Genomic DNA, 14,929 nt, shown 5'->3' on the forward strand with positions numbered 1-14,929 from the left:
CTCTCATATTTTTGTGCCTCTATGTAAATTTGTTCTCCCCCAGCAGAACAAAATTCTCCCTTGGCCTTTGGTAAATTTAAGCTATATACATTGGTCTGAAAATTCCATTGGTGAACCTCTAGGGGCAACTTTTGCAGTCATGGGTTTTAATTTTGTACACATTCACATACAGTGATGTGTACATTTCCCTCAGTCCAAAAATTATAGCAAGCTGATGTCTGGGGGCCTGTTTTTGTCAAACTGGTTCAATACTAATCAAAATTCTGTCTTCCTATTGAATGTAGATATAGTCTATGTTAATTTCATTATTATGCAAGATGTTTCAAAACATTACATTCTATCCCAATAATATATGCTATCCGAATATGTGTTTGTGTGTATTCATAAAATGTGTGTGTTCATAAAACAGCTATTTGCAAATGCTAAATGTATGTTGTTTGTATTAGATTGTGTGTGTGTGTGTGTGTGTGTGTGTGTGTGTGTGTGTGCTTAGATCAGAGGAGAACTTTAGAGACCCAGGTGTTGCCTTCCACAATCTGAGTCTCAAGGACTTGAACTCAGATCTGAGGTTGTCAGTCTTGGTGGAAGCACGTTTCTCATCCCAGCAGCCCTGTGGCTCTTCACTTCAATGACTCTAAGAATCCTTAGTGTCACAGGTGCTGGTGTATACAGACAAGGGCAGAGCTAACTCCTGTCCTTGTGCGGCTTCCACTCTTGGATTCCTTGCACCACTTCCAGACGGAACTGTGGGACCACTTGGATATAGTACTGGGGCCTGGTCACTGGGAGACCAGCATGGAAAGGTGTTTGAAATGGGAAGAAGCACAGGTTGTCCTTCACCAAGAACACCAAAGGACAAAAACTAGATGAAAAACAGAAAGTGTGGTTGCACTAATCTGTATTCTTGGGGATTCTTGTAACGCGGCAGAGCAAGGCATCGTTGAGAATCTTTTTGGTATGGCATGTAGCTTGCAAATGACCTTGTGATAGCTGAATATCTGAGGGTGGCCTTGGGTTTAGATCCTCTTGCCTCTCTGCCTCTGGAATGCCGGAATATGGGCTGGAACCAACTTACCTGGTTTTATGTGGTGTTGCAGCTGGACCCCAGAGCTTCGTGTGTCCTAGGCAAGCACTTCCCTCACTGTGCCGCTTCCCCAGATCATGAAACCCAGGCTCTAATGGACAGCCTGGCTCTTATGATTTTGCGCCCCACTGCCTACCATTCCAAATCTGTGACGTGTATAGTATCAAGCAGAGGAGGCCTACCAGCAGTGAAGCTTATTTTGAGAACTGAAGAAGAAATAAGCTACCTCCTTTCTACTGCCCCATCTAATGACTCTTCTTACACTGGCACATGTTCTAGGACCAAGGCATGCCCAGAGCTGTGCTCTCTTCACAGTCAGTGTCACCCACGTGCTTTCAGGGAGTGCATTTTCTTCTGTCCTGGTGAAGCAGCCTTAGATCCCATTTTATGGCTCAGTATGTAGTATTTACTCTTTCTGTGTAGTGTTCTCACGTATTGCATATCTGGATTATTTCCTGCCTTTAAATAGTAACCCCGTGGCTCTGTGAAGGACTGTTATGACCATCCCCATCCACAGAGGCAGAATTCCAGACACAGAAACTGCAAACATAACTGTATGTTGCAGCCATGATGTGTATTCCGATACCTTTCCTCTCAGCACAGTTGATGTGTCCAAGAATATCTAAACCTTTGAGTCCTGCCCTTAAGAAGAAAGATCTTAAGGATCTTTTTCTCAACCTTTGGGTATCTTGATCTTCTGGTATGAAGAAAACAGAAAGGTTGGAATCATAGCTGAGGACCAACATTTTCACTACAGAGCAAGTAAGTTGTGGTCCCAAAGACTCCTGACCATGGCACTGCATCTGGCTAATTTGCTACCTCATTAGAAACTCCAGCTCTTGGCAATTTATCCACAGCCAGATGTGTGTACGTCCTAATTCCTAGGAGAGGCCCTGCAAAGGAATGGTAGTTGTGAGTAACTTTATTTGGTAATCTGCACTTTGTGGTGAAAGAGGGCTTTTCAAAAAAAAAAAAAATATCTACTCTTCTACTAAGAAGGTACCTGGCTGGAGTCCACCTCTCTGCTTGTGCTTGGCTGAGGTGGCTAATGTTCAGTCAGGGGAAGGAAATGGGCAGCAGGGAGCAGGGCTGCTGTGCTTGTGACTGACTTGAGAGTGACTGAAGGGCCACTGCAAGTCACTGGATTTGACCCCATAAGATCCTACATAACATTGGTGTAAGGATGAAAAAGGCGGGGAGAGGGAGGCTGAGGAGAGGAGTAAGGAAGGGGGATCGTGTGCGCTGCAAAGGGAAAGAAAGCAAGCCTGAGGGAAGCAGAGGAGGCAAGGCTCGAAGACAGTGGAGAAGCAGAAAGAATGAAAAGTCCTGAAAAAATATCCAAAAAGGTCCTGTGCTGTGCTGTGCTGTGCTGTGCTGTGCTGTGCTGTGCTGTGCTGTGCTGTGCTGTGCTGTGCTGGGAGAGCAGACACCACTGTGCACACACATGCTGGTAAAGAGCAGCATAGACTACCCCCATCTCTTTCTCTCCATCCTCCCTCTCCACCTCTTCTTGTCTTATGAACTCTGCCTTTTACTCTTGTGCATGCAGCAGGAAGCTGGCCCTCTTTCTTGTCTGGCCATGTGTCTTTCTCACTGTAAATACTTGAAACATATTATCAGTATCTAAACTGAATTAAAAAAAAAACTTTTTTAGAGGAATGAAAGAACTCTGGATCCTCTTATCTTCAGTATTGAAAAAGTATACTTTAAAATTAAATATAAAACTTTCTGTATTCAAGTAGACAATATCATGAGATCTCAGCTCCTTAACTGCTGAGGTTTCTTCTGCTAATGTCACAAAGTAGAACACAGAACTTCTTTGTGAGGAAGAAGGAATGCTGATTAATTTTGAAGCACTCAGAAATACCTTTGCTTCGCCTCTATCTGGTTCCCCCACACACACCTTTTTTTTTTTTTAATCCTGCAAGAGACAGTGAACAAGTAAGTAATTCTCCCATGGAATCCTCTGGAAGCTCTGCCAGACACCTCCACTCACTGTGGAACAGTGCCAGCTGAAGCTGCCTTTAGAGTCATAATGGGCAGACCATTTTTTGAGTGTTTCTTCCCCAGCACTTACATGTGTAGTTCTGAAGGAAAGGGTTGCCTCAGATTTGTTAAAATGATGAATGTTTCTCCTATCATCTCTCTCAGGAAATGGCAAAAATCCTCAACCACCCCAGAGTCTACTCCTTCCTCCACATCCCAGTGCAGTCCGCCTCTGACAGTGTACTCATGGACATGAAGAGAGAGTACTGCGTGGCCGACTTCAAACGAGTTGTGGATTTTCTCAAGGAGAAGTAAGTCTGCTAGCACTTAGGGAAATAGCCCTTTTCATTCTTTCTTCCTGAGGTGTATGGCGCCCTGATGCTGGCCTCACAGTTAAGGTCCACGGCAGAGGGCTAGCGCCGGAAGCTCTGGTTTCCTTGGTGCCCTTGATGTGGTTTCTTCTCTCCTCTTCCATGGGTGTACAGTGGTCTGGTGATCTGTGTAAGCTTGCCCGCCTTCCTAAGGCACTTCAAATTGTGATTATTTTCATACCTGACCTGCTAGCTAACAAAAGCTTTTCTTCTCTAGCCTTTACATCTCCTTTCATGTGGCCTTTGCAAGTGGTGAGCTGGCTCTAACATGGAGGAAGGAACCAGGTCTGTCACTGCAGAGTGGATCGATCCCCCACCCCCACCCCCGCCCCCAACTGGCGTTTTCACAGCTTCTGGAATGTCTTTCTCTTGCACACTGATCCTGATTGTTAACTTGAGTACTTGCAATTTACAATGAGGCTGGAGGATTCTATTTTCTTCAGTTCAGATTGCTGTTGGCCAAAATTAAGGCATATTTACACAATCTCCGACATGAATGATAATTTTGTTTCCACAGAAAACACTTGCAGTCCATAATTATGTTCTTCAGAATCTCTCTTCCAAACATGAAATGCAGTCTGTGATTAGACAAGGCAGGAAACAGAGGTGCTGGCCACGGTCACCTAGACCCTCCTCAAATCTAGGGCATGATCGTCACCTCTGGGATGTGTCATTTCTCTTGGCACATTTGTGCTGTGGTCCTCTCTGCTGTCTGTAATTGATGTTTTACCCCACTGCTGTTGTTTCCCTCTCGTTATTCATAATTATGTGCTCTTTCACCATGTCTCTGTCCTACACGGCTATGATTGCTTTTTACAAACTGTAAGCAATTATTGTTTCCACTGTTAATTGCTCTCTAATTTTTATGGCATACACCATTTCCTATCTTCTCCCCTTTCCTCTTCTCATCTTTCTTAACACATCTTTCAATTTTTTTCCCTCCTCTAAGCAGGACTTGATTATTCTAATCACTAAGAATAAAGACATTTAGGGTACATTCAAACAAATCTGGCTAATTGTTGGAATAATCAAATCAGGAATAGGAAGTGTAGTTATTGCAGGATTTCATAATTCAAGTATTAAGTGTTTACAACCTTCAAAGTAACACACAGTCATTGCAGATCTTTTCTATCTCCTACACTCTTGGGTCTTGAGTACAACTGGCCCAAACTAATGAATGTGGATTTTTATGCCAAATATATGCCATATTCTTTCATTGCATTGGTGGTTGCTTTTGTAGGTAAACTTGTCTTATGTAATAAAATCCTTCCCAACCCTCTGGCACTGGGGAACTTTTCCCAAATAGCAAATTAATTATTATTCCTGTGAAATTTCTTACCTTTCGTGTTGCAGTGGCAAAAAAAGAATATGCATATTTTGTACATGTTATAAAATATTTTGCTAATGTAGGCAAACATCCCCTTGTGCAGAATAGACCAGAATCCATTTCAAGTACTTTTGGGGGGTTCTTGTGCTGAAATGGGACTAAGGCCTCAACACTTCTGCTCTCCCTGGGTTGTGTGTTGACCCAGTTGTTTGGTGGCGGGGGTGGGGAGGATTGCTCTGGTGACTAAACTTGGCAATAGTGTCACAACAAGTTCTGGCCTTTGGTGTTGCTCTGAGGACAGACCTGTTGAATGTGTTGCATCTTGGACATTTTCGGTAGCCTCCTTGAGCTGTAGAAACATCAGATATATGCCAAATTAAGCTGTTAGAAAGTTATCCCTTGCCATTTTCCTCAGAATAAATTCTGAGACTTTTCCTTGTAGTCTCAGTTATCTGTGTTATATATGTATTTTCCCAAAAATAGTCTGACTACTTGGAGATCTTAGAACAAAGAACTCTAATAGGGTCATTTAGTGTTTCTAGCATCACAGACCCCAAAGATCCTTGGCAAATCTAGATATTAAGGATGCCTGGAAAATATACTCCACCCCACACACATGTGTTTAATTTCATAATTTCAGTTTCTGTGGCTATAAGTATGAAAGATGATGGTAGCCAGTCTGCATGTACAGGGGAGTTTAAAATTTACTAAGCATTGTCCTTGGACAGCAAGGATAGAAGTGAACCAGTATAGTGAATAAGTAGCATTCAGTGGGAAACTGAATCAAAGCCAATATGACAACTGAGAAAACCTCAGGTACCCTATAAAGTCATTCATGAAGGTGACACATAGGAGCTCTGTTCTCGTGACAACAACTTGTCCAGCCTCTTCAAGGAATCTCATCCACCCAGTAAATCATCCTCAGTTATTATGGGCAGTTGGAAATAGATGAAATATTACACTGGTTGCTAGTCTTCATTCCTTACCCCATTAAAAACTAGCATGTCTTTGTGTAAGATGAATTTGCCCTTTTAGGAATCCTGAAGTCCCAGAGTTATTCTAAGACTGATAATATTGTTTTATCTGGGATTTATTAATGTTCAGAGTGACATTGTCATTCTTAGGAAGGTTCACACATTCTGATTTTGTCCCACTGTTGATCACTAGGCATCCTGAGAGAAACTGCTGTATTGGATGGATCTTCATCTTTTCCTTGCTTTCTTTCCCTTACTTTTGTTAACTATTTTTTGGCAAATCCATGCATGTATATAAGTGTGTTTCTTCCCCTATAGATCTCGTTTTCCTTAACATCTTTGGAACCTTTTGTAATAAGTCTTTAGTGAGTGGGTACCACCTACTTCTTCCTTCAACATCTGGAGGCTCTCAGGTCTTTGTGCTGTGAATGAGGGATGAGGCCTTTCCTGATCTGTCTCCTCACAAAGCCAGCCTTTACCACAACTCATAGCGTTAAGTTTGGAATACAGTTATAACGAGTTTACCTGAAGCTGCAGGCTTTTAAGCTACAAATGCAAAGGTCTTTATTGGGCCTGGTTTCTCAACACAGTGGAGGGGAGGTGAACTCTTTTTAATTAATTTTCTTTTACAGTTGAGAATGGCCCCCATTTTAGCTGGGAGCAGTCTAAGTTTACCTGTGAGCCAGCTCAGAGCTTCTTCATTATTCTCTTCAGTTGTTTGAAAGTTGGCAGCTATTATCATAACAGCAGCTGCACTGAAGATAACCTGGTAGTCTTGGCACATGTTGAGGCATATGGGAATTTATTAAATCATGCAGCCTTTGCAAAAAAAAAGTGTCTAAATGACTTAACATGCTCATTTAAAACAGCTGCCCACAAGCAGAGTCATAGGACTTGAAGTCTACTCAGATATATGAACCCAACAGACACTTTTATTTAAGTGAATTGATGGTTTCTTAAAATGCATTGTAGGAACATGGAAGAGAACTGTTGAACAAAGCAGTAAACACAATTTTTTAAAAGTCTGTTTTTATATTTTAGCAAGTATACCTACATTCCACTTCATAGTATATTCCCGAGATTTTAAAAATGAATCATTCCTTTTTTTTCCTGTGCAATTTTGTGAATAGTTTCCCCAATTTGAGGAAGGTTGGGTTTCTTTTTATTTTATTATGTCATATTACTGTTACTAGAATTCCCTGACTTTGAGGCCTGTTATAAAGGATTTCAGGTGCACCCCACCTCCTCAGTCCTAGACTCTGCGAAATCCACATCCTGGATCACCTTTCTTTCCTGTCCTTAGGGCAGATTACCCCAGTGTTCCTTACCAGAACACGCTAGGGGGGGGGGGGGATGAAGCTTCTAACTTTGTGGGTTTCCACCATGTTTCATCCAGTGTTGTTCCTAGTGGCCTAGAAATAAAAGTGGTGGTTAGACATAGTGACTCACGCCTGTAATCTCAGTGTGTGCAAGAGTGATTGTCGCAATTCTAAGACCAGCCTAAACTTCAGAGTGAGACCCTATCTCAAAAACAGGAGGAAACTGGACGTTGGTGGCACACACCTTTAATCCCAGCACTTGGGAGGCAGAGGCAGGCGGATTTCTGAGTTTGTCACCAGCCTGGTCTACAGAGTGAGTTCCAGGACAGCCAGGGCTACACAGAGAAACCCTGTCTCAAAAACCAATGATAATAATAATAATAATAATAACAATAACAACAACAACAATAACAAGAGGAAAAATAACATGAATAAGAAAAAAATAAAAGACCAGCTTAGCAAGGATTAGATAGTTATATTTTCTCCAGGCACATGTCTAGATGTTGGTAGACTCTGAATGAGCCCCTCTGAATCTTGTCTTCAGAAGTACTCTCTGGCTTTCCTGGGTTATGTTGTCTCTGGTGTCTAAAACTAGGCTTCTAGTTTGTTGTCTCTAAGGTCTTGTTCATTAGTTTATCTTTGTCATTTTGCTGTACAAAGTGGTATTTTCCCTTCTTTCTGTAGTTGTGTTCAGAATTTTTTTTTTAAAGATGGATGTATTTATTATATGTAAGTACACCGTATCTGTCTTCAGAAACCCCATCAGAGGGCATCAGATCTCATTACAGATGGTTGTGAGCCACCATGTGGTTGCTGGGATTTGAACTCAGGACCTTTGGAAGAGCAATCAGTGCTCTTAACCACTAAGCCATCTCTCCAGCCCAGTGTTCAGAATTTTTAACACAGAAAATATTTTATTAGAAGAAGTGTCAGTAGAAAAACCCACTGCTGTGCAGTGTGTGCTCCATTCACAATTGAGAAATGCATGCTGGGTAAATTTTTGTATTGTGTGTTTTAATATCGGAAGATGATATGAACACCCCATGTTTAATTTATTTGTTAGAAAATGAGTGTATTGTCTCATTTGACTTCTCAGTTCCTTCTAGCCTGGTGAAGAAAAACTATCACACCATTTGCACCACTTTATAGTCTTTATGATTGCATTATCTACTCAGAAAACAAAAGGATATCACCCGCTGAACCTCAGTACATTTTTCCTGCCTCAGAACTATGCCCCTGAAATATGTCTCTGAGTTCCGATCTATGGAGCAGATTGTTTGTAATAAGCCTCTCTCCGTTGTCAATGCTTTCAAAGTCCAATTACATGTTGCCTCATGATGCCACCAAGCTTTGCTGCATGGACAGTACACACGTGTTGAGTCTACATTGCACTAGGTGAGAATGAAGGAGACAGGAGGAATTAAAACGTTCTCTTGAAATCTGCAATAATTAACTTTGGAGGAACAGAGTGAGACTCTCAGTTCAGCTTGTGATTTTTATTCCAGTTCTAACGTTAACTAAATGAAGTAAATGTAGCAAGAGTAATACCAGTGATAGTTTGATAACATTAAAACCAATATCTGAATATTTTTCTGTACTTACTTGTATGCCCAGAACTTTGCATGCATTAATATTTTAATCCTCAAGGACAAAGTTAGACCAAGGTCTGAAGCAGAGTAACTTGAAAATTATCCTTTGGCTGTCACATGTACATGCATATAGATATAGTTCACACATATGCACAGACACAGACATACACACACACACACACACACACACACACTAAAGTAAACGAAAGAAAGAAAAATAAATTAAGACACAGTGATATACTTAGCTAAGTGGTTGGAAATGTGACTTGTGTCCTGGCTAACTTGTTTGTCAGCTTGATTGCATTAAGTCACCTACAACATTAATGAGGCACAAGTCTGGGTTGGGTATATGTGAGGGTATTTTACAAAGTACTTAAATGAGTGGAGTCGGTGATCAATCCTCGGTATGGGTAGCACCATCTCACTGAATAAAATGGAACAAGGTAAAAAAGAGCTGAAGAGCTGCATCCATCTTTTCTGCTTCCTGATGGTGGACACATTGTTACCAGGTTCTTCACCTGCCAGGATGATTTGTAGCCTCAAACCATGAGCCACAATAAACCCTTCCCACCTGTTGCCCCTTGTCAGACTCAGCTGTAATGATGACAGAAGTCACAAATACAGGTAGAATGGTGAGCTGGATTGTGCCATGGTTAGTGTTGTCAACTTGATGCAATCTAGAAACTAGCACATGGGCTTGCAAGCATCTTGATTGCCTTAATTGGGGGTGGGATGTTCTGTCCACTGTGGGTAGTGCCATTCCTGGCTGTGACTGAGACTTCAAACAGAGAAAGGAGTGAAGCAGCAGCTGACTCCATGTGCAATGTGACCAACTTGAAATGCACTGTGATCTGTGAGCCAGAAGAAACTCTTTCTTAAGTTGGTTTTGTCTACATATCATAACAACAGAAAAGAGACTCAGATGGGAATTGGTACCAAGAAGTGCAGCCACTGTGATAACTAACTTGACTGTAGTTCTTAGGCCATTAGAACTGTTTTGTGGGCCGAAAGTTGAAGAGTTTGTTTAAAAGCCTTAATGTTGGAAGAAGAGCTTCAAGGGCCATTCTTGTAGGAGCTGAAATCCAAGAATGCTGGAAGAAACATGGACAGTGGGACAGGGTTTCTTCAGAAGCTATGTGGCAACAAAGGAGGATGTGCACAGGGCAATTTTGTGTGTGTGTGTGTGTGTGTGTGTGTGTGTGTGTATTCTCTTTGGCTAAGAACCCAATGTAATACCTAGTCCAAGTAGGAGTAGGAAGGGAATCATGTGCCACCGTGTTTACATTTTGGAAGCAAAAATCACTAAGAATTAATGTTAATTTAAAAAAGTTGGAGTCCGGACTTGCAGAGCAGAGACCAGCCTTGAGGCCTCTGGCTGGAGCCTTCAGGCCTCCACCTCGGGATCTTGAACAGCCTGGACTACAGCACCCTGCCTCCAGAAAGTGCAAGAGGCCACCAGTACACCTGGAGGCCGGCTGGAAGCAAGCAGCATGCTCTGGTGAGTCCGGCCCTGCAGAGCAGAGGATCCAGCCCTAAGGCCTCTGGTGGGAGCCTTCAGGCCTCTGCTTCGGGATCGGAACAGCCTGGGCCACTGCACCCAGACTGCAGGAGGTCACCTGTGTACCCGGAGACCAGCTGCAAAGAGGAAGCTTGCACTGGTGAGTCCAGCATTAACAACAAGACCAGCTAACACCAGTGAGAACTAGATGGCAAAAGGCAAACATAGGAACGTTACTAACAGAAATCAAGGCAATATGGCAGCATTTGAACCCAGTTCTCCATTAACAGCATGTCATGGATACCCCAACACACCAGAAAAACAAGATTTGGATTTAAAATCACTGGTCCTGATGCTGTTACAGGATCACATGAAAGACATAAATAAATCTCTTAACGAAATTCAGGAGAAAATGGGTCAAAAGTTAGAAGCCCTTACAGGGGAAACACAAAAATCATTGAAAGAAATTCAGGAGAATATAGAAGTCAATAAGGAGGAAACGCAAAAATCACTTAAAGAAATACAGGAGAACTTTGGTCAACAGGCTGAGGTCATGAAAGAGGAAACACAAAAATGTCTCAAAGAATTACAGGAAAACACAACCAAGCAAGTGAAGGAGCTGAGCAAAACCATCCAGGATCTAAAATCAGAAGTAGAAACAACTATGAAATCTCAAAGGCAGACAACTTTGGAGATAGAAAGCCTTGGGAAGAAATCAGGGGCCATAGATTCAAATATCAACAACAGAATACAAGAGATAGAAGAAAGAATCTCAAATGCTGAAGATACCATAGAAACCATGGACTTAACAGTTAAAGAAAATGCAAATTGCAAAAAGCTTGTAACCCAAAACATCCAGGAAATCCAGGACACAATGAGAAGACCAAACCTAAGGATTATAGGCATAGATGAGAGTGAAGATTTACAACTTAAAGGGCCTGAAAATATCTTCAATAAAATTATGGAAGAAAACTTCCCTAACCATTTGTAGTAGGCAGAAGCTGGAAAGAACCTAGATGTCCTTCAACGGAGGAATGGATACAAAAAAATGTGGTATATTTACACAATGGAGTACTATTCAGCCATTAGAAGCAATGAATTCATGAAATTCTTAGACAAATGGATGGAGCTGGAGAACATCATACTAAGTGAGGTAACCCAGTCTCAAAAGATCAATCATGGTATGTACTCACTGATAAGTGGATATTAGCCTAGAAACTTTGAATATCCAGGACATAATCCACAAATTAAATGATGTCCAAAAAGAATGGAGGAGTGGTCCCTGGTTCTGGAAAGACTCAGCGCAAGAGTATAAGGGAATTCCAGAACAGGGAAGTGGGAAGGGGTGGATGGAAGAATAGGGGGACGGAAGAGGGCTTATGGGACTTGCGGGGAGTGGGGACCCAGAAAAGGGGAAATCATTTGCAATGTAAATAAAAAAATAAAATAAAATATGAGAACAAAAAAAAAAAAATAAAGAGAGTGATGCCCATGAATATACAAGAAGCCTACAGAACTCCAAACAGACTGGACCAGAACAGAAATACCTACCGTCACATCATAATCAAACCCCCAAATGTACTAAACAAAGAAAGAATATTAAAGGCAGTAAGAGAAAAAGACCAAGTAACATATAAAGGAAGACCTATCAGAATCACACCAGATTTCTCACCAGAGACTATGAAAGCTAGAAGATCCTGGGCAGATCTCGTGCAGACTCTAAGAGAACACAAATGTCAGCCAAGACTACTATACCCAGCAAAACTCTCATTCACCATAGATGGAGAAACCAAGATATTCCATGACAAAACCAAATTTACACAATATCTTTCCACAAACCCAGCTCTACAAAGAATAATAGGAGGAAAACTCCAATACAAGGAGGGAAACTACACCCTGGAAAAAGCAAGATAGTTACCTTCCTTCATCAAACCCAAAAGAAGATAACCACTCAAATATAAAAAGAACATCAAAAATGACAGGAAGTAATAATCACTATTCCCTAATATCTCTTAACATCAATGGTCTCAATTCCCCAATAAAAAGACATAGACTAACAGACTGGATAAGGAAACAGGACCCTACAATTTGCTGTATACAGGAGATACACCTTAGTGTCAAAGATAAAAGCTACCTTAGAGTAAAAGGCTGGAAGACAATTTTACAAGCCAATGGACTCAACTGTCAAAGAAAATACAAAATGCAAAAAGCTTGTATCCCAGAACATCCAGGAAATCCAGGATACAATGAGAAGACCAAACCTAAGGATTATAGGTATAGATGAGAGTAAAGATTTACAACAGAAAGGGCCAGCAAATATCTTCAACAAAATTATGGAAGAAAACTTTCCTAACTTAAAGAGAGAGATGCCTATGAATATACAAGAAGCCTACAGAACTCCAAACAGACTGGACCTGAGCAGAAATACCTCCCATCACATAATAATCAAAACCCCAAATGCTCTAAACAAAGAAAGAATATTAAAGGCAGTAAGAGAGAAAGGCCAAGTAACATATAAAGGAAGACCTATCAGAATCACACCAGACTTCTCACCAGAGACCATGAAAGCTAGAAGATCCTGGGCAGATCTCATGCAGACTCTAAGAGAACACAAATGTCAGCGAAGACTACTATACCCAGCAAAACTCTCAATCACCATAGATGGAGAAACTAAGATATTCCATGACAAAACTAAGTTTACCCAATATCTTTCCACAAACCCAGCCTTACAAAGGATAATAGGAGGAAAACACCAATACAAGGAGGGAAACTTCACCCAGGAAGAAGCAAGATATCTTCTTTTGGTTCATCAAACCCAAAAGAAGATAACCAATCAAATTTAAAAATTAAAAAATAACATCAAAAATGACAGGAAGTAATAATCACTATTCCTTAATATCTCTTAACATCAGTGGGCTCAATTCCCCAATAAAAAGACATAGACTAACAGACTGGATACATAAATATCTTAGTCAGGGTTTCTATTCCTGCACAAACATCATGACCAAGAAGCAAGTTGGGGAGGAAAGGGTTTATTGAGCTTACACTTTCACGTTGCAGTTCATCACTAAAGGAAGTCAGGACTGGAACTCAAGCAGGTCAGGAAGCAGGAGCTGATGCAGAAGCCACGGAGGGATGTTTCTTACTGGCTTGCTTGCTTCTCCTGGCTTGCTCAGCCTGTTCTCTTATAGAACCCAAGAGCACCAGCCCAACGGTGGAACCACCCACAAGAGGCCCTCACCACTTGATCACTAATTGAGAAAATGCCCACAGCTGGATCTCATGGAGGCACTTCCCCAACTGAAGCTCCTTTCTCTGTGATAACTCCAGCCTGTGTCAAGTTCACATACAAAACTAGACAGTACAGTAAATAAGACCCTACATTTTGCTGCATATAGGAAACACACCTCAATGTCAAAGACAAACACTACCTTAGAGTAAAAGACTGGAAGACAATTTTACAAGCAAATGGTCTCAGGAGTAGCCACTCTAATATCAGATAAAATTGACTTTCAACCCAAAGTCATCAAAAGAGACTCTGAGGGACACTTCTTGCTGGTCAAAGGAAACGTACAACAAGAAGAACTCTCAATCCTGAACATCTATGCTCCAAATGCAAGGGCACCCTCATTCATAAAAGAAACTTTACTAAAGCTCAAAGCGCACACATTGCACCTAACACAAAATTGTGGGTGACTTCAACACTGCACTTTTCTCAGTGGACCAATCAGGAAAACAGAAACTGAACAGGGACAGAGTGAAACTAACTGAAGCTTTAGACCAATTAAATTTAACAGATACATATAGAACATTTTATCCTAAAGCAAAAGAATATATCTTTTTCTTAGCACCTCATGGTACCTTCTCCAAAATCGATCATATAATTGGTCACAAGACAGGCCTCAACAAATATAAAAAGATCGAAATAATTCCATGCCTCCTATTAGATCAGCAATTCTCAAATTTATCTGGAATAACAAAAAACCCAGGATAGCTAAAGCTATTCTCAATAGTAAAAGAAATTCTGGGGGAAATCAGTATCCCAGACCTCAAGCAATACTACAGAGCAATAGTGTTAAAAACTGCATGGTATTGGCACAGTGACAGGCAAGTGGAGCAATGGAATAGAATTGAAGACCCAGAAATGAATCCACACACCTATGGTCACTTGATCTTCGACAAAGGGGTGGAAAACATCCAGTGGAAAAAAAAAAAAAGATAGCCTTTTGAACAAATGGTGCTGGTTCAACTGGAGGTCACCATGCAGAAAAATTCGAATTGATCCATTCTTATCTCCTTGTACTAAACTCAACTCCAAGTGGATCAAGGACCTCCACATAAAACCAGACACTCTGAAGCTAATAGAAAAGAAACTGGGGAAGACCCTTGTGAACATGGGCACCGGGGGAAAGTTCCTGAACAGAACACGAATAGCTTATGCTCTAAGATCAAGAATTGACAAATGGGACCTCATAAAATTACAAAGTTTCTGTAAGGCAAAGGACACTGTCAAAAGGACAAATCAGCCACCAACAAATTGGGAAAAGATTTTCACCAACCCTACATCTGACAGAGGGCTAATATCCAATATATACAAAGAACTCAAGAAGTTAGACCCCAGGGAACCAAATAACCCTATTAAAAAATGGGGTACAGATCTAAGCAAAGAATTCTCACCTGAAGAAATTCGGATGGCCAAGAAGCACCTTAAGAAATGCTCAACATCATTAGTCCTTAGGGAAATGCAAATCAAAACAACCACATCACACCAGTCAGAATGG

The 14,929-nt window shown here is 41.2% G+C and overlaps 1 protein-coding gene across 3 annotated transcripts in view; it reads left to right on the forward strand.

Annotated features, from left to right (window-relative positions):
- Cdkal1 (CDK5 regulatory subunit associated protein 1 like 1) overlaps nucleotides 1-14,929 on the forward strand; it is a 535,629-nt gene that overhangs the window by 332,113 nt on the left and 188,587 nt on the right. For all 3 annotated transcript variants that reach the window (XM_052156747.1, XM_052156748.1, XM_052156749.1), the window contains exon 11: nucleotides 3,236-3,381. In XM_052156747.1, coding sequence (XP_052012707.1) covers nucleotides 3,236-3,381 — 146 coding nt within the window. The remainder of the gene's footprint in view (nucleotides 1-3,235; nucleotides 3,382-14,929) is intronic.

This window comes from Apodemus sylvaticus, chromosome 14 (genome assembly GCF_947179515.1).
Source record: "Apodemus sylvaticus chromosome 14, mApoSyl1.1, whole genome shotgun sequence".
NCBI lineage: Eukaryota > Metazoa > Chordata > Mammalia > Rodentia > Muridae > Apodemus > Apodemus sylvaticus.